This window comes from Budorcas taxicolor, chromosome 20 (genome assembly GCF_023091745.1).
Source record: "Budorcas taxicolor isolate Tak-1 chromosome 20, Takin1.1, whole genome shotgun sequence".
Classification (NCBI taxonomy): Eukaryota; Metazoa; Chordata; class Mammalia; order Artiodactyla; family Bovidae; genus Budorcas; species Budorcas taxicolor.
This window is the reverse complement of record NC_068929.1, coordinates 43,534,945-43,559,073: the sequence shown is the minus strand read 5'-3', so window position 1 is coordinate 43,559,073 and position 24,129 is coordinate 43,534,945. Positions and strand designations below refer to the sequence as shown.

The following is a 24,129-nucleotide window of genomic DNA, read 5'->3' as shown; positions in this document are numbered from 1 at the left end:
CTAGAAAGTTATCAGATCTCTACTGTGTCCTGCTGCTGCTGCTGCTAAGTTGCTTCAGTCGTGTACGACTCTGTGCGACCTCATAGATGGCAGCCCACCAGGCTCCCCCGTCCCTGGGATTCTCCAGGCAAGAGTACTGGAGTGGGGTGCCATTGTCTTCTCCAATGCATGAAAGTGAAAACTGAGAGTGAAATCATTCAGTCGTGTCTGACTCTCAGCGACCTTGTGGACTGCAGCCTACCAGGTTCCTCTGTCCATGGGATTTTCTAGGCAAGAGTACTGGAGTGGGGTGCCATTGCCTTCTCCACTACTGTGTACTACTAGTGGTTTATTTTATATATTTATGCATATGGTAAACTACATAATCCTTATTCCAGAGCATATATTTAAATCTGTCTCAATGAATCCTATTATTTTTATGAAGTCCTACATATTGAAACATGTATATATTGATATTTTTGGGCAGTTAATATCTGGACTTGGTTGATCCAACTTGACAATTACAGAGGACAAGGGGATTCCCTGTTGGCTCAGATGGTAAAAATCTGCCTGCAATGCAGGAGACGTGGGTTCTATCCCTGGGTCAGGAAGTTAAAAGAAGGGAATGGCAACCCACTCCAGTATTCTTGCCTGGAGAACTCCATGGACAGAGGAGACTGGTGGGCTCAGTCCATGGGGTCGCAAAGAGTTGGACACGACTGAGTCACTAACACTTTCATTTTTTCAAAAATCCTACTTGACAACTAACAGAGGACAAAGTCAGATGGAATAGGACCAAGATAAGTGCGATTTAAAAAAGTAACTCTGACTCTGATTTTCTGTCTTTTAAGCATCACTATGGGCTTCCCAGGTGGCTCAGTGGTAAAGAATCTGCCTGCCAATGCAGGAGATGTGCGTTTGATACTGGGTAGAGAAGATCGCCTGGAGGAGGGATGGGAACCCAGTCCACTATTTTTGTCTGTAATGTCCTATGGACAAGGGAGTCTGGCCCTATAGTCCATGGAGTCCCAAAGAACTGGACTAAACAACCTGAGCAAGCTCAATCACTATATGGTCACCTATCAGGATTAGAGAGAAATACTTGCCCTAATGTGTTATTCTCACCCTTTATCAAGGATATGTGGACATATCCCAAATGTATGATTATTTTGAGCCTTCGCAGCAATACTGTCAAATAGACCCTGTAAGAACTAGTTTCAGTGACTGTAGGTATCTGTTCTACATGCATTTATTTCTAATGAATATGATCTAGTTTCTAAGGCAGTTTAGAACAGTTCTAGCAATTTCTAGGAGCTTCCCATGGTCTTTGGAATTGTCAGTATTTGCCTTTTCCTATCAGAACATGATGTTTCTTAAACAAAGGGACAATGATTATATTCCAGAGAGAATTCAGCCAAGCCAGGTGATGTCCAGAGTGGGGCAGTGGGAAATGTTCTCCCTTTGGTGCAGGCCATTGTTGTACTTCTACTCCTAAAAACACAGCATCGAGAAGACCACAGAGCACAGAACTGGCAAAGGTCACACTCAGAGGTGACGACTCACTGTCTCACAGTAGTGCCACTGCTGTAAGTTTTTTACTAGACATAGGACAATTTTGGTTAGAATGTATTACAATAAGAAACTTCCTGCAGTACTGAGGTTAGAATAGGGCAAAACTATGGCTGTCTATCCAAGTCTAAGCCCCAACCAGTAACGCTAAAGAAGCTGAAGTTGAACAGTTGGTTCTATGAAGACCTACAAGACCTTTTAGAACTAACACCAAAAAAAGATGTCCTTTTCATTATATGGGACTGGAATGCAAAAGAATGAAGTCAAGAAACATCTGGAGTAACAGGTAAGTTTGGCCTTGGAACATGGAATGAGCAGGGCAAAGGCTAATAGAATTTTGCCAAGAGAACACACTGGTCATAGCAAATACCCTCTTACAACAACAAAAGAGAAGACTCTACACATGGACATCACCAGATGGTCAACACCAAAATCAGATTGATTATATTCTTTGCAGCCAAAGATGGAGAAGCTCTATTCAGTCAGCAAAAATAAGACTGGAAGCTGACTGTGGCTCAGATCATGAGCTCCTTAGTGCCAAATTCAGACTGAAATTGAAGAAAGTAGGGAAAACCACTAGACTATTCAAGTACGACCTAAATCAAATCCCTTATGATTTTACAGTGGAAGTGAGAAATAGATTTAAGGGCCTAGATCTAATAGATAGAGTGCCTGATGAACTATGGATGGAGGTTCGTGACATTGTACAGGAGACAGGGATCAAGACCATCCCCATGGAAAAGAAATGCAAAAAAGCAAAATGGCTGTCTGGGGAGGCCTTACAAATAGCTGTGAAAAGAAGAGAAGTGAAAAGCAAAGGAGAAAAAGAAAGATAGCAGCATCTGAATGAAGAGTTCCAAAGAATAGCAAGGAGAGAGAAGAAAGCCTTCCTCAGCCATCAGTGCAAACAACTAGAGGAAAAGAACAGAATAGGAAAGACTAGAGATCTCTTCAAGAAAATTAGAGATACCAACGGAACATTTCATACAAAGATGGGCTCGATAAAGGACAGAAATGGTATGGACCTAACAGAAGCAGAAGATATTAAGAAGAGGTGGCAAGAATACACAGAAAAACTGTACAAAAAAGATCTTTATGACCAAGATAATCACAACGGTGTGATCACTCACCTAGAGCCAGACATCCTGGAATGTGAAGTCAAGTGGGCCTTAGAAAGCGTCACTAAGAACAAAACTAATGGAGGTGATGGAATTCCAGTTGAGCTATTTCAAATCCTGAAAGATGATGCTGTGAAAGTGCTGCACTCAATATGCCAACAAATTTGGAAAACTCAGCAGTGGCCACAGGCCTGGAAAGGTCAATTTTCATTCCAATCCCAAAGAAAGGCAATGCCAAAGAATGCTCATGCTACCTCACAATTGCACTCATCTCACACTCTAGTAAAATAATGCTTAAAATTCTCCAAGCCAGGCTTCAGCAATATGCGAACCATGAACTTCCAGATGCTCAAAGCTGGTTTTAGAAAAGGCAGAGGAACCAGAGATCAAATTGCCAACATCTGCTGGATCATCGAAAAAGCAAAAGAGTTCCAGAAAAACATCTATTCCTGCTTTATTGACTATGCCAAAGCCTTTGACTGTGTGGATCACAATAAACGGTTTACAATTCTGAAAGAGATGGGAATACCAGACCACCTGACCTGCCTCTTGAGAAACCTGTATACAGGTCAGGAAGCAACAGTTAGAACTGGACATGGAACAGCAGCCTGGTTCCAAATAGGAAAAGGAGTATGTCAAGGCTGTATATTGTCACCTTGCTTATTTAACTTATATGCAGAGTACATCATGAGAAACATTGGACTGAATGAAGCACAAGCTGAAATTAAGATTGAGGGCAGGAGGAGAAGGGGACGACAGAGGATGAGATAGCTGGATGGCATCACTGACACAATGGACATGGATTTGGGTGGACTCCGGGAGTTGGTGATGGACAGGGAGGCCTGGCAAGCTGCAATTAATGGGGTCACAAAGAGTCAGACACGACTGAGTGAACTGAACTGAACTATCTGTGGGCGTGACTTTAGGGTGACTCAGGGAGAATTTAGGATGAGCTGTACCTTGGGAAAGGTTGGAAGAACAAGTGCTACCATTCATTACAAGAGGCTTCTTAAAGAAAATTTACCCCAGTCACCAGTCAAAAGATCAACCATGAAAGTATAACCAATGGATTATCTGTGGAGGAACAGCTGCAGAAATGGCTCAACACAGATACTGTGTTGAGCTTTAGGAAACTTCAGGACTCCTTACTAAAAAGAAATATTTTGGCAAAGCCTCAAGCTCACTTTTGTAAGAATGTAAAACCCATGCTGCTGCTGCTAAGTCATTTCAGTCATGTCCGACTCTGTGCGACCCCATGGACAGCCATCGATCAGATCAGAGATCAGATCAGTCGCTCAGTCGTGTCTGACTTTGCAGGCCTCCCTGTCCATCACCAACTCCAAGAGTTCACTCAGACTCACGTCCATCGAGTCCGTGATGCCATCCAGCCATCTCATCCTCTGTCGTCCCCTTCTCCTCCTGCCCCCAACCCCTCCCAGCATCAGAGTCTTTTCCAATGAGTCAACTCTTCGCATGAGGTGGCCAAAGTACTGGAGTTTCAGCTTTAGCATCAGTCCTTCCAAAGAACGCCCAGGGCTGATCTCCTTTAGAATGGACTGGTTGGATCTCCTGGCAGTCCAAGGGACTCTCAAGAGTCTTCTCCAACACAACACTTCAAAAGCATCAATTCTTCTGTGCTCAGCTTCCTTTATAGTCCAACTCTCACATCCATACGTGCCTACTGGAAAAACCATAGCCTTGACTAGATGGACCTTTGTTGGCAAAGTATTGTCTCTGATTTTGAATATGCTGTCTAGGTTGGTTATAACTTTCCTTTCAAGGATCAAGCGTCTTTTAATTTCATGGCTGCAATCACCATCTGCAGTGATTTTGGCGCCCAGAAGAATAAAGTCAGCCACTGTTTCCACTGTTTCCCCATCTATATGCCATGAAGTGATGGGACCAGATGCCATGATCTTAGTTTTCTGATTGTTGAGCTTTAAGCCAACTTTTTCACTCTCCTCTTTCACTTTCATCAAGAGGCTTTTTAGTTCCTCTTCACTTTCTGCCATAAGGGTGGTGTCATCTGCATATCTGAGGTTATTGATATTTCTCCCGGCAATCTTGATTCCAGCTTGTGCTTCTTCCAGCCCAGTGTTTCTCATGCTGTACTCTGCATATAAGTTAAATAAGCAAGGTGACAATATACAGCCTTGACATACTCCTTTTCCTATTTGAAACCAGGCTATTGTTCCATGTCCAGTTCTAAATGTTGCTTCCTGACCTGCATATAGGTTTCTCAAGAGGCAGGTCAGGTGGTCTGGTATTGCCATCTCTTTCAGAATTTTCTGCAGTTTATTGTGATCCACACAGTCAAAGGCTTTGGCATAGTCAATAAAGCAGGAATAGATGTTTTTCTGGAACTCTTTTGCTTTTTTGATGACCCAGCAGACATTGGCAATTTGATCTCTGGTTCCCCTGCCTTTTCTAAAACCAGCTTCAACATCTGGAAGTTCATGGTTCATGTATTGCTGAAGCCTGGCTCGGAGAATTTTGAGCATTACTTTACTAGAGTGTGAGATGAATGCAATTGTGCAGTAGCATGGGCATTCTTTGGCATTGCCTTTCTTTGGGATTGGAATGAAAATTGACCTTTTCCAATCCTGTAGCCACTGCTGAGTTTTCCAAATTTGCTGACATACTGAGTGCAGCACTTTTACAGCATCATCTTTTAGAATTTGAAATAGCTCAACTGGAATTCCATCACCTCCACTAGCTTTGTTTGTAGTGATGCTTCCTAAGGCCCACCTGACTTCACATTCCAGGATGTCTGGCTCTAGGCGTGTGGGAGTGATTACACCTTCGTGATTATCTTGGTCATGAAGATCTTTTTTGTACAGTTTCTCTGTGTATTCTTGCCACCTCTTCTTAATATCTTCTGCTTCTGTTAGTTCCATACCATTTCTGTCCTTTATTGAGCCCATCTTTGCATGAAATGCCCCACAGATAAAGCAGGAGTAAAATCAAATATGGCAGAGAGGACAGAAGAATGACCACATACAGAAGGAGACACTTGTTTTTATAATCTAAGTTCTCTTGAAAAGTGGGCTGTGGGCAGGATCCTCTATGATCCACCTCCCAGAATACTGGAAATAAAAGCAAAAATAAATAAATGGGACCTAATTAAAATTAAAAGCTTCTGCACAACAAAGGAAACTATAAGTAAGGTGAAAAGACCGTCTTCTGAATGGGAGAAAATAATAGCAAATGAAGCAACTGACAAACAACTAATCTCAAAAATATACAAGCAACTTATGCAGCTCAATTCCAGAAAAATAAACGACCCAATCAAAAAATGGGCCAAAGAACTAAATAGGCATTTCTCCAAAGAAGACATATGGACGGCTAACAAAAACATGAAAAGATGCTCAACATCACTCATTATCAGAGAAATGCAAATCAAAACCACAGTGAGGTACCATTTCACACCAGTCAGAATGGCTGTGATCCAAAAGTCTACAAGCAATAAATGCTGGAGATGATGTGGAGAAAAGGGAACCCTCTTACACTGTTGGTGGGAATGCAAACTAGTACAGCCACTAAGGAGAACAGTGTGGAGATTCCTTAAAAAATTGCAAATAGAACTGCCTTATCACCCAGCAATCCCACTGCTGGGCATACACACTGAGGAAACCAGAATTGAAAGAGACACATGTACCCCAATGTTCATCGCAGCACTGTTTATAATAGCCAGGACATGGAAACAACCTAGATGTCCATCAGCAGATGAATGGATAAGACAGCTGTGGTACATATACACAATGGAGTATTACTCAGCTATTAAAAAGAATATATGTGAATCAGTTCTAATGAGATGGATGAAACTGGAGCCGATTATACAGAGTGAAGTAAGCCAGAAAGAAAAACACCAATACAGTATACTAACAAATATATACGGAATTTAGAAAGATGGTAATGATGACCCTGTATGCGAGCCAGCAAAAGAGACACAGATGTATAGAACGGACTTTTGGACTGTGAAGGAGAGGGAGAGGGTGGGATGATTTGGGAGAATGGTATTGAAACATGTATACTATCATGTAAGAAACGAAGCGCCAGTCTATGTTCGATACAAGATACAGGATGCTTGGGGCTGGTGCATGGGGATGATCCAGAGAGATGATATGGGGTGGGAGGTGAGAGGGGGATTCAGGATTTGGAGCTCATATACACCCGTGGTGGGTTTATGTCAATGTATGGCAAAACCAATACAGTATTGTAAAGTAAAATAAAGTAAAAATAAAATTAAAAAAATATATATATATATATATAAAGAAAAGTGGGCTGTGGGAAATAAGTGGGCTGGCTTTGATGATAGTCAACTAAATTTATAATATTCTCTTGCCAATTTTTCATAGGGATTTCTGCTCTCAAACAAAGATAAAAATTTAAAATAGACTAAGGAAATAACACCTTAGTGGATTCTTTTTAAATCCTAAATTTCATTTTAAGTAACTTAGTTACCTCAACTTTTAATAAAATAAAAGCAGAAAAAGCAGGCTGCCTTTTTGCCAGATTTAATCAGAATGCTCTATCTATAATAATCAACATAATTTGCTTCTTGTCCCTCACCCATTTCAACAAAAATTATTGCATTTTCTCCCAAACTATATTTTTTGGATTCCTCATTTTGTTCTTGTTCCTGGAGGAATGTTGGTTTAAATTCATCTTTGAAAAAAGGAGAAGGGGTATGTATGGAGGCACAATATTCTCTTGAAGCCAACAGATATCGAGTTGCTAGAAGAAGCTGACTGTACACACAAGTTGCCTGATTGGGAAGCGGGACCCTCTTGATTTAGAGATGTGTGACAGCCTTTGGTGGACAGGCACAGGCAACTTCCCACCAGTCCTTTCTCTTTGGCAGGTCAAGACTGAGCCAGCAGAGGCAGAGCTCTATCTTTCCCTTGGAACATATCATCTTGGTTCTCCTTCAAAAGCCTTCTTCCAGATAAGAAGCCAATGACTGATTACATCTTAGTGAATTTATACTTTAGTAGCTCTCTGCTCCAAATAGACAAGAGTAATTTGTAGGTGTTGGAGAAGACTCTTGAGAGTTCCTTGGACTGCAGGGAGATAATACAAGTGAATGCTAAAGGAAATCAACCTTGAATATTCATTGGAAGGACTGATGCTGAAGCTGAAACTCCAATACTTAGGCCACCTGAGGCAAAGAGTCAACTCACTGGGAAAGACTCTGATGCTAGGAAAGATTGAAGGCAGGAGAACTAGGAGGCAACCAAGGATGAGATGGTTGGATGGTATCACTGAATAAATGGACATGAGTTTGAGCAAACTCCAGGAGATAGTGAAGGACAGGGAAGGCTGGCATGCTTCAGCCCATGGAGTTGCAAAGAGCTGGACGTGACTTCACTGAACAAAAACAACAAATATGTAAAATTACTGGTGCTTCAGTAATATGCAAAATTATAAAAAGTATTCAATTAGAACTATTTAAAAGGGAAAACCAAAATGTCACAATGCTTAAATGTAGGTAAAAATCCTGACAAAAGGGTGAGCAGGACTTAAGTGCAGGGTCTGTCAGAAGCTATTGTGGGTGGTGGCCATGTACTTGGCTCCAGTGAAGTCTCAGAGCTTTAACTGCTCCACCTGAGGTGGGAAGGAGACCACCCTCACCACAAACTTCTTAGATCCTAACTCCTGAACTTCAGGCCTAGGAAGGTGGCAAAGTAAGGACTCAGCTTGTCGCATAAACACTCCACCAAGCTGCCTGCTGTCTCTGTGATAATTCCTAATGTATTTTCAATGTCACAAGAAGAGGCAACTCTGAACCACCTTAACAAGCACTGTCCTAAAATGAAGTCCCACATGGTGGTCAGGAAACAGTGCCAAAACTATGAAGAGTGGGTGCATGTAGAGAGTAAAGGGGAGGAAAAGGACAGGAAAGAGAAAAATAAAAAGAATCCAAAAGGGAGAGTTTGTCCATAAAGAAGGTTGAGCACCAAAGAGTTGAAGCTTTCAAATTGTGGTGCTGGGGAAGACTCTTGAGAGTACCTTGGACTGCAAGGTCAAACTAGTCAATCCTAAAGGAAATCAACCCTGAATATTCACTAGAAGGACTAATGCTGAAGCTCCAATACTTTGGTCACCTGATGTGAAGAACTGACTCATTGGAAAAGACCCTGATGCTGGGAAAAATTGAGAGCAGGAGGAGAAGGAGGTGACAGAGGATGAGATTGTTGGATGGCATCATTGAATCAAAAAACATTTGTCTGAGCAAGCTCTGGGTGACAGTGGAGGACAGAAGAGCCTGGTATGCTGCAGTCCATGGGGTTGCAAAGAATTTGACACAACTTAGTGACTTAACAATGAAATCATGCTTAAATCAAGTGTATAAATTATAATTCCAAAGTCCATAAAGAAATATATAATTGAAAAAGCAAGAGAGTTCCAGAAAAACATCTATTCCTGCTTTATTGACTATGCCAAAGCCTTTGATTGTGTGGATCACAATAAACTGTGGAAAATTCTGAAAGAGATGGCAATACCAGACCACCTGACCTGCCTCTTGAGAAACCTGTATACAGGTCAGGAAGCAACAGTTAGAAGTGGACATGGAACAGACTGGTTCCAAATAGGAAAAGGAGTACATCAAGGCTGTATATTGTCACTCTGCTTATTTAACTTATATGCAGAATACATCATGAGAAATGCTGGGCTGGATGAAGCACAAGCTGAAATCAAGATTGTAGGGAGAAATATCAATAACCTCAGATATGCAGATGACACCACCCTTATGGCAGAAAGTGAAGAAGAATTAAAGAGCCTCTTGATGAATGTGAAAGAAGAGAGTGAGAAAGTTGGCTTAAAACTCAACATTCAGAAAACTAAGATCATGGCATCTGGTCCCATCACTTCATGGCAAATAGATGGGGAAACAGTGGAAACAGTGGCTGACTTTATTCTTTTGAGCTCCAAAATCACGGTGGATGGTGACTGCAGCCATGAAATTAAAAGACATTTACTCCTTGGAAGGAAAGTTATGACCAACCTAGACAGCATATTCAAAAGCAGAGACATTACTTTGTCAACAAAGGTCTGTCTAGTCAAGGCTATGGTTTTTCCAGTGGTCATGTATGGATGTAAGAGTTGGACTATAAAGAAAGCTGAGTGCAGAAGAATTGATGCTTTTGAAGTGTTGTGTTGGAGAAGACTCTTGAGAGTTCCTTGGACTGCAAGGAGATCCAACCCGTCCATTCTAAAGGAGATCAGTCCTGGGTGTTCATTGGAAGGACTGATGTTGAAGCTGAAACTCCAATACTTTGGCCACCTGATGCAAAGAGCTGACTCATTTGAAAAGACCCTGATGCTGGGGAAGTTTGAGGGCAGGAGGAGAAGGGGATGACAGAGGATGAAATGGTTGGATGACATCACTGACTCAATGGACATGAGTTTGGGTAGACTCCAGGAGTGGTGATGGACAGGGAGGCCTGGCGTGCTGCAGTTTATGGGGTCACAAAGAGTTGGACACAACTAAGTGACTGAACTGAATTGAAGGACAGTAAAATAATTACAACAGGAATTTACTCTGGATAAAATACGTTTGATAGGACAGTGCTATGGGATGAAAATTCATATGTTGAAGTCCTACTGCCCCCCACACAGTGTCATGGTATTTGCAGGTAGGGCTTGTGGGAAGTAACTGGGTCATGAGGGTAAAGTCCTCATGACAGAACAGACACCCTTATGTAAAGGAGAAGGGGCACGAGAGGTCCTGCTCTCTGCCATGTAAGGATACAGTGAGAAGATAGCCAACAAGTCAGAAGATTCTCACTGTGAACTGAATCTGTGAGCACCCTGACCTTTGAATTTCTAGCCTCCAGAACTGTGAGAAATGAAGGTTCCCAGTCTGTTGTGTTTTGTAATAGCAATCCAAACTGAAAAAGATGGCAATCTGACATATATTTTAAAATAAGCATGCTACTTGCTGCCTTTGGATATTTTCACTTGGACATCTCACATGCACTTTAACTGAATTCACGTAATTATAAACTCTTTAGAACTATTTCTAGTCACATCTCTCTGCTTCAGTGAGTAAAACCACATTTAGCCAGTTATGCAAAGGAGAACACTGAGTGTTACCTTTCAACCATCCCTCAGGCTCAAAAAATTCCCTTCCAACAGATAAACTGAATCAACCACTAAGTCCAGGCTACTCCACCTTCTAAATATCTCCACATTTGTATAATTTTTCAACCTGTAACACCTTACTTTTATTTATTTTTATTATTATTATTTTTACTTTAAAATATTGTATTGGTTTTGCCACACATCAAAATGAATCCACCACGGATGTACACGTTCCCAATCCTGAACCCCCTCCCAGCCACCCCGCCCCCCACACCCACACCATCCCTGCGGATCATCCCAGTGCACCAGCCCCAAGCATCCTGCACCCTGCATCAAACCTAGACTGGCGATTTGTTTTTTATGATATTATACATGTTTCAATGCCATTCTCCCATATCATCCCACCCTCACCCTCTCCCACAGAGTCCAAAAGACTGTTCTAGACATCTGTGTCTCTTTTGCTGTCTCACATACAGGGTTATTGTTACCATCTTTCTAAATTCCATATATATGTGTTAGTATACTGTATTGGTGTTTTTCTTTCTGGCTTACTTCACTCTGTATAATCAGCTCCAGTTTCATTCACCTCATTAGAACTGATCCAAACGTATTCTTTTTAAAGGCTGAGTAATACTCTATTGTGTATATGTACCACAGCTGTCTTATCCATTCATCTGCTGATGGACATCTAGGTTGTTTCCATGTCCTGGCTATTATAAACAGTGCTGTGATGAACATTGGGGTACACGTGTCTCTTTCAATTCTGGTTTCCTCAGTGTATATGCCCAGCAGTGGGATTGCTGGGTCATAAGGCAGTTCTATTTCCAGTTTTTTAAGGAATCTCCACACTGTTCTCCATAGTGGCTGTACTAGTTTGCATTCCCACCAACAGTGCAAGAGGGTTCCCTTTTCTCCACACCCTTTCCAGCATTTATTGCTTGCAGACTTTTGCATTGCAGCCATTCTGACTGGTGTGAAATGGTACCTCATTGTGGTCTTGATTTGCATTTCTCTAATAATGAGTGATGTTGAGCATCTTTTCATGTGTTTGTTAGCCATCTGTATGTCTTCTTTGGAGAAATGTTTATTTAGTTCTTTGGCCCATTTTTTGATTGGGTCATTTATTTTTCTGGAATTGAGCTGCAGGAGTTGCTTGTATATTTTTGAGATTAGTTGTTTGTCAGTTGCTTCATTTGCTATTCTTTTCTCCCATTCTGCAGGCTGTCTTTTCACCTTGCTTATAGTTTCCTTTGTTGTGCAGAAGCTTTTAATTTTAATTAGGTCCAATTTGTTTATTTTTGCTTTTATTTCCAGTATTCTGGGAGGTGGGTCATAGAGGATCCTGCTGTGATTTATGTCAGAGAGTGTTTTGCCTATGTTCTCCTCTTGGAGTTTTATAGTTTCTGGTCTTACATTTAGATCTTTAATCCATTTTGAGTTTATTTTTGTGCATGGTGTTAGAAAGTGTTCTAGTTTCATTCTTTTACAAGTGGTTGACCAGTTTTCCCAGCACCACATGTTAAAGAGGTTTTCTTTAATCCATTGTATATTCTTGCCTCCTTTGTCGAAGATAAGGTTCCATAGGTGTGTGGATTTATCTCTGGGCTTTCTATTTTGTTCCATTGGTCTATATTTCTGTCTTTGTGCCAGTACCATACTGTCTTGATAACTGTGGCTTTGTAGTAGAGCCTGAAGTCAGGCAGGTTGATTCGTCCAATTCCATTCTTCTTTCTCAAGATTGCTTTGGCTATTTGCAATTTTTTGTATTTCCATACAAATTGTGAAATTATTTGTTCTAGTTCTGTGAAAAATACTGCTGGTAGCTTGATAGGGATTGCATTGAATCTATTGATTGCTTTGGGTAGTATACTCATTTTCACTATATTGATTCTTCTGATCCATGAACATGGTATATTTCTCCATCTATTAGTGTCCTCTTTGATTTCTTTCACCAGTGTTTTATAGCTTTCTATATATAGTTCTTTAGTTTCTTTAGGTAGATATATTCCTAAGTATTTTATTCTTTTCATTGCAATGGTGAATTGAATTGTTTCCTTAATTTCTTTTCCTATTTTCTTATTATTAGTGTATAGGAATGCAAGGGATTTCTGTGTTGATTTTATATCCTGCAACTTTACTGTATTCATTGATTAGCTCTAGTAATTTTCTGGTGGAGTCTTTAGGGTTTTCTATGTAGAGGATCATGTCATCTGCAAACAGTGAGAGTTTTACTTCTTCCTTTCCAATTTGGATTCCTTTTATTTACTTACTTTTAAACTTTTTCTTTTTTGTTGAGTTATAGCCAATTAACAAAAAATGTTGTGATGGTTTCAAGTAAACCACAAAGGGACCTAGCCATATATATACACGTATCTTTTCTCCCCCAAGCCCCCAACGCCATCCAGGCTGCCGCATAACATTGAGCAGAGTTCCATGTGCTACACAGCAGGGCCTTGTTGGTTATCCATTTTAAATATAGCAGTGTGTACCACCTTACTTTTAGTTCAAGCCACTAATATTACTTCCCCAGATGACTGCCAAGATCTTCTTTCTCTTTGCCATTCCTCTAGTGTTTCTCCCATATGGAAACAAAACATTGACCCTCGTTAACTCTGAGAGGAAGGAAAGAGAGTGGAATTAGGGAGTGCTCTTTAAGTATATTTGTGTACTTTGTTATTCTTTAAAAATGAAGATTGAAATAAACATGACATAGTAATAAGATCTGATAAACTTGAGTGGTTGATATACAGGAGTTTGTTATGGCATTCTCCTTTTTTTGCTGGGATGTTTGAAATATTTTCCAGTGAAAAAGTGTAAAACTAAAATAACACAATAACAAAATGAATAAAGTAAAATAAAATGATTGCTACTATCCATTTGCAACCCTTTTACTACAGGAATCAATTTGATAATAAATTTCTTCACATTTGGTATATCTTACTGTTTGAACCTAGAAATTACATTTACAAATTAACATTTAATGAGATCATTCTTTACATGGGTCCAAAGATGCTCATTACAGGGTGATGATCAATAAGGAATTGGCTAAGGGAATTTTGCTTTGTCTTGCCAATGAAATATAATGTGTCCCTAAAAATGATTGCTCTGGAGACTGAATAATACATGGAAAGGTACCTATGTTACGATGTTAAATGGAAACATGTGTGTCTGTGTACATAAATCCATCCACATGCACACAACTATAAACATCTACTGGAGAAGGAAATGGCAACCCACTCCAGTGCTCTTGCCTGGAAAATCCCATGGGTGGAAGAGCCTGGAAGGTTACAGTTCATGGGGTTGCAAAGAGTTGGACACTACTGAGCAACTTCACTTTATTTCACATAAACATCTATGATGAGAAACAAGAATATTGAAGGGCAATAAAGCAAAATACCACAGTGCATATGTGTTAGGATGCTGATTTAAAATTTTTTTTCATTAATGTATTTAAGTTATTTTATAATATATAAAGTTTTAATCTGACATAAAAATACACCACCAAATGATTCAGTGTTTTAGGCATGCTTCCATCTTTATATTTAACAGTGAGTGTCCTGTGTAAATATTAGCATTTCATTCTCTATGTTTGAGAGTATGAAGGTAGATATGCTGTCACTCTTCTCTGCCAGAACAAAGACAGCACAGTGCTATTTGAATAGATAGCAGAGACTGAAATTCAGGAGAGCATGTGGACACTATGATCTCTCTGCTAAGGTTTAATAAGCAGAGTGACATTTGCCCAAGTTGGCCGAGGTGCAACTGAAGGATCAGGCTGTATCAAAATCAAAGGCCCAATTCACACTTGGTAAGGCTGCTGCATCTCCTTGCTAACTGCAGATGTATCTTTACGATTCTCACACCAATCAGCCATTTATATTGTATTTCCCCTGTTCTGAAATATCACACAAGTCATGCAAAGGGTCCAACCCATGCTGAAATAGCAGGAGGGGGTGGATGATGTTCTCTTCTTCTCTGAGGATGCCCTGCTAGGCAGGACTGACTGAGTTTCTCTCTGTGGTGTCCTGGGACAAATGATTCAAACTTAAAGCTTAAAATCCTAGGATAGAGGAGCCTAGCAGGCTATGGTCCATGGGGTTGCAAAAGAGTGGGACACAACATAGCAACTAAACAACAACAATCCTTGCACAGAAAAGAGAACAAAAGGGATGCAAAATTGAAAAAGTATTTGTTAACCACAATGAAGTCTCAATGACTTCATATTCCTCACAACTGGTCCTCAGGGAAATATTTTCTTATTTTCTGCTTAAGTAGCTTTTGCTTCTCAGTGTGTTCAGTCCTCCTAGGTAGCATCCTTGGCAGGAACAGCAGTACAGGCTCTCACGGATGCCCCCAAGGCTGCTGTCAGTGCACATTTGACCTGGACAGATTTCCAGAGGTTTGGGGTTTTCAAAACATCACGCATTTTGAAATGGACATATGACCTGTTATTTCTAAAGGTTGTGTGCTGTGTGCTCACTCATGTCCGAGTCTTTGTGACCCCATGGACTGTAGCCCACCAGGCTCCTCTGTCCATGGGATTCTCCAGGCAAGAATACTGGAGTAGGTTGCCATTTCCTTCTCCATTCCAAAGGTTAGCTCTTGGTTTTCTATACTGAAGGAGGGAAAGAAAGAAATCAGTAATACAAAAATTGTCTCACTGTCACTGGATCTCTTTCCACGATTACCTCCCGGAGGGCAGAGGGTAGAAGGAGCAAGTGGACAAGTGAAGCAAAGTATATGAGAGGAAGCCAGGGAGACGGAGGCTGTATTCTCCTGGCTCCTTCACTCCATCACTTTGATTCTCTTTGCTGGATTGCTGATTCTGGCATTTCAGCATATAGTTGTCCTTGATTCATAGGCAGTAGTAACAATGCATGCATGCGTGCTAAGTCGCTTTAGTCGTGTCTGACTCTTTGCAACCCGATAGACTGTAGCCCGCCAGTCTGTCCATGGGATTCTCCAGGCAAAAATACTGGAGTGGGTTGCTTTGCCCTCCTCCGGGGGATTTTCCTGATCCAGGGATTGAAGCCGCTTCTCTTATGTTTCCTGCTTTGGCAGGCAGGTTCTTTAGACCTAGAGCTAGTTGCCCTCATTTTATAGGCAGTAGTAACAATAGAGGCAGAAAATTCCAGAACAGACTTGGACAGGATCCAAAAGAAGAAAAGAGAGTTAGAGTTTACTATTAAAGCCCCCAGATGAGTGAAGAGCCCCAAGTACCAGAACAACCCCAACTCCTGCCTTCAGAGACCTCGAGAGCCCGTGTTCTACAAATGTCCACGTGGTCCTGTCCAGCTTCTAGCATCTGTCTGCAGCAGGACTGTGCCTACAGGGCTGAGCCCAATCAAACCTAAGCAGAAGTGGTCTGCATCACTCCAGGCCACGGCTGTTATGAAGGGCCAGTCTGCCTCTTCAATTTCTGCCCTCCCAGTGGTGCAATTTCAGATGTCTCAGCTACAAGACAAAGCAGGGTCATCTGATATATGTCAGATTTAGAATGGAATAAAAATAAACCTTCACTGTGTTCCTAAGATTTTGATTTGTTACGGCAGCAGAACATGTCCTATCCTGACATACTTAACAGCAAGGAACCTCTCCAATGCTTGATTTTATGAGAGATAACTATTATTCCTGTAGGTATGAAAAACTGCTCAATTGGAGACAGAAGAAGACCATTGGGCTAGGAATCAGGAGAGCTGGTTATGGTCTGGATGTGGCCATAATGGAAAGGATGCCTCTGGTAGGTGGTTTGACTTCTGTGGTCCTCAACTAGAGCAGTTATAAATCTTTATGTTTTCCTTTTTAAAAACACACACAGGTTGTTGCTAAGCACAAGATTTGAGCTCCATGACGCCCTTGAGGGTTGGGATGGGGTGGGAGGTGGGAGGGAGGTTCAAGAGGGAGGGGACATGGGTATACCCATGACTGATTCATGTTGATGTATGGCAGAAACCAACAAAATATTGTAAAGCAATTATCCTCCAATTAAAAATAAATAAATAAGTAAATAAAAAGACATGTAGGGACTTCCCTGGCAGTCAAGTGGCTAAGACTCCAAGCTCCCAATGCAGGGAGCCCAGGTTCCACCCTTGGTCAGGGAACTAGATCCCACATGCTGCAACTAAGAGTTAGCATACCACAACTAAAAATCCCACATGGTGAAACGAAGACCCGGCAAAGCCAAATAAATAAATATAGAAAATAAATAGAAGACTTGTAACTCTTTATGTAAACAAAATGTTTCATGAACATAGTATATAAAGCTGATTAAAAAACAAACAAACAAAAAAACCCTGCCTCCTTGTTTATACCATGTCTGACACATTTACTACTCATAGAAGCCCCTGGGCCATCTTTGTAGAACCCTGCAGACCCAGGGGCATGAGTGCAAACTGCCGGCTTGAACTATTTCCGTGGCTTATTCCGAAGCTGACGTTGTTCATAGAGAGAGCATCTGTTCTCACCTGTTCCACATGTTACACTGCACTCTGTCCAGCGACCATACTGCCAGAAGTACACCAGCTTCTCCATGTCATTGTCAAGGCCATCCTTCCGGATTGTGTACTCATACTTGATACCAGGGTTAGTCACCTGGAATAGAAGCTAAAGGGCAAGAGAGGGGTCATGCAAAACTCTGATGTGACCTTACACTGCAAATCACAGTCACATAAAAATCCTGCCCAATGTCCTCCCCTTTAAAGTAGTCATGAAGGCATGCACTGGAAAAAACGCCATTAAATAAATACATCTACTTCCCACCTGTAAGTCTATATACATCTACATCTAATCTGCCCCAATCTATTATTTCTTGACTGAATTCCCATGGGAAATCTAATCATATGGGAATTATTCTGAGGGATTAACCAGAGTACCCTTTCCAACAATAGCTGGTAGGTCACTTTGTGCCCTTGCATACCTACTAACTTTGTGGTTATGGGTAATTTCCTTGATCTCTTGTGCCTTACTTTCCTTATCAACAAGGTAAGGATAATCACAGCATGACTAAGGATTGTTGATGAGGGCTAAATAAATAATAGTTATGTTATTAGATATGGTTGGATCTGTGCCTGGCATACAGTTAGCACTCAGTAAACACTAATTTGGCTGTTGTTGTTATTGCTTTATGATGCCCTCCTCCAGCTCTTAGGCTGATTTCTTTACAGCATATAATTCTGGGGTTAAAATGGTCATGGGTTTTAGCCAAAGCACAAAATTGTAATCAGAATTTGGGACCTTCTCCTCCTTTCCCTCTCCTTTAGGCAATCTACTTATCAGGTGTTTGAATTAGATTCATCTTACATTAGAGGTGGTGGATTGGTTGCTCCATGCAATTGTGGGTCCCCATATATTAAACTTTTCCCTGGTGGGCCTCTAAAATGTAAGGTCTCCTGACATTTATGGATCATGGCTGTCAAGCCTTGACTTCCAGCTTCTGTGAATGCTCTGATCTCTGGTTCTGAAATGACTTTCCTCTAAATTCTGAATACAGTTAGATGTCACTATCTCTTGGGCCATTTGTAATCCCCAACCTGCCTTGCCTCTGCTGGTATAATTATCCCACTCCTTTTCTATAGTTCTTTGCCAGTATGATAGACAAATCACTTCTGCCTTTGAAGAGCATATCCTATATATAAATATATTTCTCCTCCAAGGGTTTTAGAAAGTCAAATCTCTCGTCTGAGGACAAACACATGAGACCACATGGAAGAACCATGTCAGTTCATCACCACTGCTGGAAAGCTGTTTGAAAACTCATAACAGGCTGACATAGATTGGTGCTATCATTTTCATATCTAAGGAAAAAACTCATTCTGAAATAAATAGCCTACATTGACCATACTGGAAACTGAACTCCATGGATGATCTTAGGGCCCCTGGCATTCCATTATGAGAGTTTCAGCAATTTTAGGCAATAAAAGATTTTCCCCCTTGTTCCTCACTAAAAGGTTTAAGGATTCTTAATGAAGGTATACTAAGTCGCTTCAGTCATGTCTGACTTTTTGCGACCCTATGGACTATAGACTTCCAGGCCCCTCTCTCTATGGTGGTTCTCCAGGCAAAATCCTGGAGCAGGTTACCATGCCCTGTTCCAGGGGATCTTCCCAATCCAGGGATCAAACCTGCATCTCTTATGTCTCCTGCATTGGCAGGCAGGTTCTTTACCACTAGAGCCATATCCTCTAGCAAATACTTAGGAAAAGAAAATTAGAACGATCCTAACTAGTGTAAATGTCAGCAGTTTCCTTCACTTCTGCATTACCTGGATCCACACTGACTCATTGGTGGGACCCGTGGCCATCAGTTTCTCCAGGTCTCCTTTTCTGTCATATTGAAAGATGGTCCCTGCCAGCTTGTAGTTCCCATTCCATTGGATAATAAATCCTCCATTGAGGTAATATTTTTCAGGGTCTTCACTCCTGATGGCCAGAAAGTTTCCAGCTCCTTCAACCTCCATTACTCGTATGTCCCTGGCTCCTTTTGGAATCAGTCCGATGTCAACATAACCTAAGGAGGAAAGAAAGGCATGCAAGCTTAGCCGAACACAATCTGTTTCCAACCATCATCTATGCTCTTTTCAGCATCTCCACCATTTAGTGCCCTTGTCTTCCTGCTGGGTGGGTACTGAGACGGGCAGATGCACTACTCATGGGGAACTTTAAGGAGCTTGGCCATGAGAAGAAATCTCAGGAGCTTTGTGACTCAGTACATAATCAGTTTTATGAGAGGAGAGGTGAAATAAATGAAGATCAGATTCTGAAGCTTTTGTGGTTGATCCAGCATTTATTTTTCTGTGATTTCCTATTGATAGTTCAAAATGTTACAGCCCCTAGCCAGCTTCCCATTTGCATTTTGCTCCCCATTTGTTGCTGCTATCAGATTAATCTTCCTGAACACTTGCAGTGACTAAATCTTTTGCCTCATCCTCATTGCCTGAAAATTAAAAACAGGTGAGGAAATAATTTAATCATAGCTTAAATTCATTAAGAGAATTCTGTAGGGAATCTTGGATTGATTGCCACCTGGTACACTTGAATACAACTTATGATGAGAAACTCAGCTCTGAGCACAGTTTTTTATATTGCTGGACAATTATATTCATTAAAAATATTTTTTTTCATATTTTCTTATGTTTTGATGAAATATAAACTTATGTTTTATTCTCATGTGTTCTAATCCAACATTCTCAAAAAACAGAACATCCACTTAAAGACCATGATCAGTTCTAGCTACAGTCTTATCCTCGCTTATTGGTTACTATGGTAGGAGACCTAAAGGCGAGAAATGGAATTAAAACATGAAGTGTTTCCTTTCTTTGCCAGACTTTAAGCTAAGCCCTTTATGCATTCATCCTATTTATGCTTCTTAAGAACATAAGAAGCATATGTTCACCACCTTATAGCTGTTATAGAAAGGAAAGACTCTGGGGAAGGCACTGGGAAAGGTGTACTGGGCCTGAGAGTTAGACATCAGTTCTAGTTTCTGCATCACAATAAGCTCCATGATGTCCATCAACTTATTCAACTGCTTTGAATGTCATCTGTAAAAGGAAGGAGCTTGAATGAGATGATGTCTGACATCCTTCCTAGCGCTGATAATCAATTATTTTGCCCATTTCTAGGCTACATTTTCCGTGTTCCTTTACTTTTTCCATGCAAAACTTCATTTATTTATTTATTTTTGTTGTTGCTTTTTTATTTAAATTTTTATTTTTACTTTATTTTGCTTTACAATACTGTATTAGTTTTGCCATACATTGACATGAATCCACCACGTGTGTACATGAGTTCCCAATCCTGAACCCCCCTCCCACCTCCCACCTCCCACCCCATATCATCTCTCTGGATCATCCCTGTGCACCAGCCCCAAGCATCCTGTATCAAAACTTCATTTTAAGATCTTGATCATCCTGGTCATTTCCCACTGGATTTATCCTAGGTTTTATTCTGACTAACAAGCAAGCCCTCATCTCTGTCACCTAAAAGTGCCCCGACTGCTTTCTTTTCCTCAGACATTAACACAGCACAGAATCCTGGGTGTTAAAACCCACAACAGGCCAGCAGGAATGATTTACTCAGAAGCTGTGCACAGGCCGCAACTTCAGCTCTATTTTTCAAACTTGCAGCTGCCATCCAGAGGAACCAAAGTGTAGGCATGGAGTACTTGATTAAACTCCACTAGGCCCTTACAAACTCACCTGAGACACTTGATTAAAACTACTGATTTACAACTAGCAGGGCAAAATATTTATCACATGTAATTGAGGGTAATGCAATTGTTTAAAAAACTTTGGAACACTGCTTCCTATAGCCATAGCAGAGCTTCTTGTAGCAGAGCTCATGCAGAAAAGTCAACTGGCATTAAATAGGATGCTGCTGTTGTTTAGTCGCTCAGTCATGTCTGACTCTTTTGAGACCCTATGCACTGGAGCCCGCCAGGCTCCTCTGTCCATGGGATTTCTCAGGCAAGGATACTGGAGTGGGTTGCCATTTCCTTCTCCAGGGGATCTTCCAGACCCAGGGATTGAACCCATGTCTCCTGCATTAGCGGGTGGATTCTTTACCACTGAGCCATCTGGAAAGCCCATTAAATAGTATGATAACCACCATATCCCTTGTCTTAAAACAAGCAAAAAACCAAACAAAATAAAAAAGCTATGAGAAATAGATGAGAAAACAACCCCCAAGAGTTTGCTTTTTATCTTCCACTTAAGAATATTAAATTTAGAAATATTTATTGTGTGTAGATTCTGCCATATTAAAAGGGGAAGTATATCAAATTTAAAATAAAAGATTTCATTGAATACAATATCTGCTTCTGAACAGTTTGTAGACAGAAGGTGTAAACAGGCAGATTTAGCCATGAGCAAACGTAATACATATTTATAATATATTTTTGCAAAAGAACATCAAAAATGAAACCCAAAAAATAGAATTCTGATATTTGGAGTTAAAAAGAACCACAACATATCCACAGACTCTTACACATGACAAAATAGCCCACAATAGAGAGGAGTGTAAAATGAGAAGTAAAAGTTTCCATTTCCCTCCACCCAGAGTCTTAAATCCCAAAGATAATTACACTTAATAGTTTCTTGGATTCTCTTTCAAAACCTTTCTTTGTACTTATAAACACACATACACGCTTTTTTAAACAAGTGATATATCATACTATATGAATATTTTAACTATTGTTTTTTAAATTTAATGTACCTCTCACATCTTTCCACATTTTTGAGCATTGCAACAACTGCCAAAATGACATAAACCTATTTTTTAACCAACACACTGTTAATGGACATTTAGGTGGAAGGGAATGACCATCTATCTACAAAATGAAGAAATGTTTTCCAAGAGAGGAGGCAATCTATGCTATATCACACATATGTATGTGTATATATATACACACACACATATCTATAACCAGGATTTGTTAAATACCTAAAACAGCATTTTTAATGAAAAAATGTGATTGGTAGAACAGACATGAAAAAAGTCCCCTTGAATGTCTCATATTCATGGGTCTTCTTTACAGAAATGAGAATCATATAAAAAAAGCTGTAGAGGTGAAGGGTTATTGAGACATTTATTCGATGTCAAGGGAAAATTTTCAGGGTTGGTAAGAATATCCCTCAAATAGTAAGAAAGATTAATATATTCATTCAGCAAATCACTTTTCTTTCATTTTCCCCAGTAAACACTATCCTTTTGCACCAGTACTGGGGAAAGCAGAAAGACGTAATCTTGACCTCAAAGGAGGAGTCTCTTCTTTGTCCATGGAGACCACCTGGAAAAACCATCTCTGAGTCTAAAAATCTTAAGCTAAAAGAATATTCATCACCTTTGAGGATGGGATAGAAGACTGGCCTCACTTCTGAAGACATATCATAGGAGGAACAGTGGATTATTGTGCTAATATGCATCTTATCCAACTATTCTAAAAAAGGGATTTGCTCACTGGCTTATTTTGTTTCCAGTCTGTCACTTCAAATAAAAATGTGTTTATGAAGAGGTCATACTGTTAACCCATGCAATTTATCTACAACTACCGGATTGCCTTTTCCTTTCTTTAAAAAAAATTTGTTCTGTCAGTTTGTGGCAAGCAAGACGATCCTCACTGCAGGCCAAGATCTCATGGTTTCTGTGAGGAAAGATTTTTTTTTTGCCTGGGAAAGACAGATCACTCTTCTGAAGCCTGGCTTGATGGCAGTGACACACTGGTGTCTGGTTCAGATTCAAACCTGCATTTGACCTGCTCACAAATCACAGTGAGGAAGAGCTACATAGAATTGTATTCATCAGCTAGGTCTTTGAGAATTAAAGTGTTCCGGATTTGGAACTTTAGCCTCAATTATTTCAAAATAGGGTAGGAAGGGGCCTGGAGTCATGGAACACACCATGAGCAACTATGATCCTCTTGTTATTGGGTTGGTTAAAAAGTTCATTCAGGTTTTTCCATAAGATCTTACAGAAAAATCTGAATTAATTTTTTTGCCAACCCAATAGAAACTGGTGGAAACAGCAGAGGGAACAGACAGAGGCTTCCTGACTCTGAACACTTCCAGGGTAAAGGCCCACAGTCCTGAGCCCAGGAAGTCTTTCAGCTCTTCTGATGGGAGAACTTCTGTGTAAAGTGTCCATTCTCCCTACTCCCTCCAACTCAAGGTTTCCCAGAAAGTGTGACTTAGGACAGTTTCCAAGTAAAAGTGCTATTTTGTTAAATATGGTTTCAAGAAAGCCATATCCTCTCTCACCATTATCTCCTAACTTCTGCCTCCAATTCTGTCTCTGGGATATTTTCTTATGTGATTCCCATCCCCTTTACATGAACTTCTTTAGTCCAGGCCCTCATCTCCTGGACCTGGGTTGATATCCCAGCACTAGGCTCTCCTATTCCAGGCAATTTTGTATGTCACTGGCAAACTAGTCTTTCTATGACACTGACCTCCTCATGTCATTTCACCTTTCTAAAATCATATAATGGCTGTGCTGTGCCAAGTCACTTCAGTCATATCTGACTCTTTGCAACCCTATGGACTGTAGCCTGCCAGGCTCCTCTGTCCATGGGATTCTCCAGGCAAGAATACTAGAGCTGGTTGCCATCCCCTATTCTAGGGGATCTTCCTGACCCAGGGATCAAACCAGTGTTCTTATGTCTCCTGCATTGGCAGGCAGGTTCTTTACCACTAGCATCATCCTGGAAGCCCCAGAATGGTCCCTATTCCCTCTTACATCAATAGGAAATAAACTGACTATTGTGAGACAGCCTAGGAGCAACTTTGAGTCATGAAGCCATATCATTTCTTCTTAAAAGCATCTCAAGTCCCACTCCCCAGACTTGTATGGACCCTGCACTCAACACTGAGGCCACAGCCCCG

The 24,129-nt window shown here is 40.7% G+C and overlaps 1 protein-coding gene across 1 annotated transcript in view; it reads right to left on the bottom strand.

Moving 5' to 3' along the window:
- ADAMTS12 (ADAM metallopeptidase with thrombospondin type 1 motif 12) overlaps positions 1–24,129 on the bottom strand; it is a 382,516-nt gene that overhangs the window by 84,794 nt on the left and 273,593 nt on the right. The window contains exons 15-16 of the mRNA XM_052659198.1: positions 19,015–19,259; positions 17,219–17,357 (exon numbers count right to left, since the gene is read on the bottom strand). Coding sequence (XP_052515158.1) covers positions 17,219–17,357; positions 19,015–19,259 — 384 coding nt within the window. The remainder of the gene's footprint in view (positions 1–17,218; positions 17,358–19,014; positions 19,260–24,129) is intronic.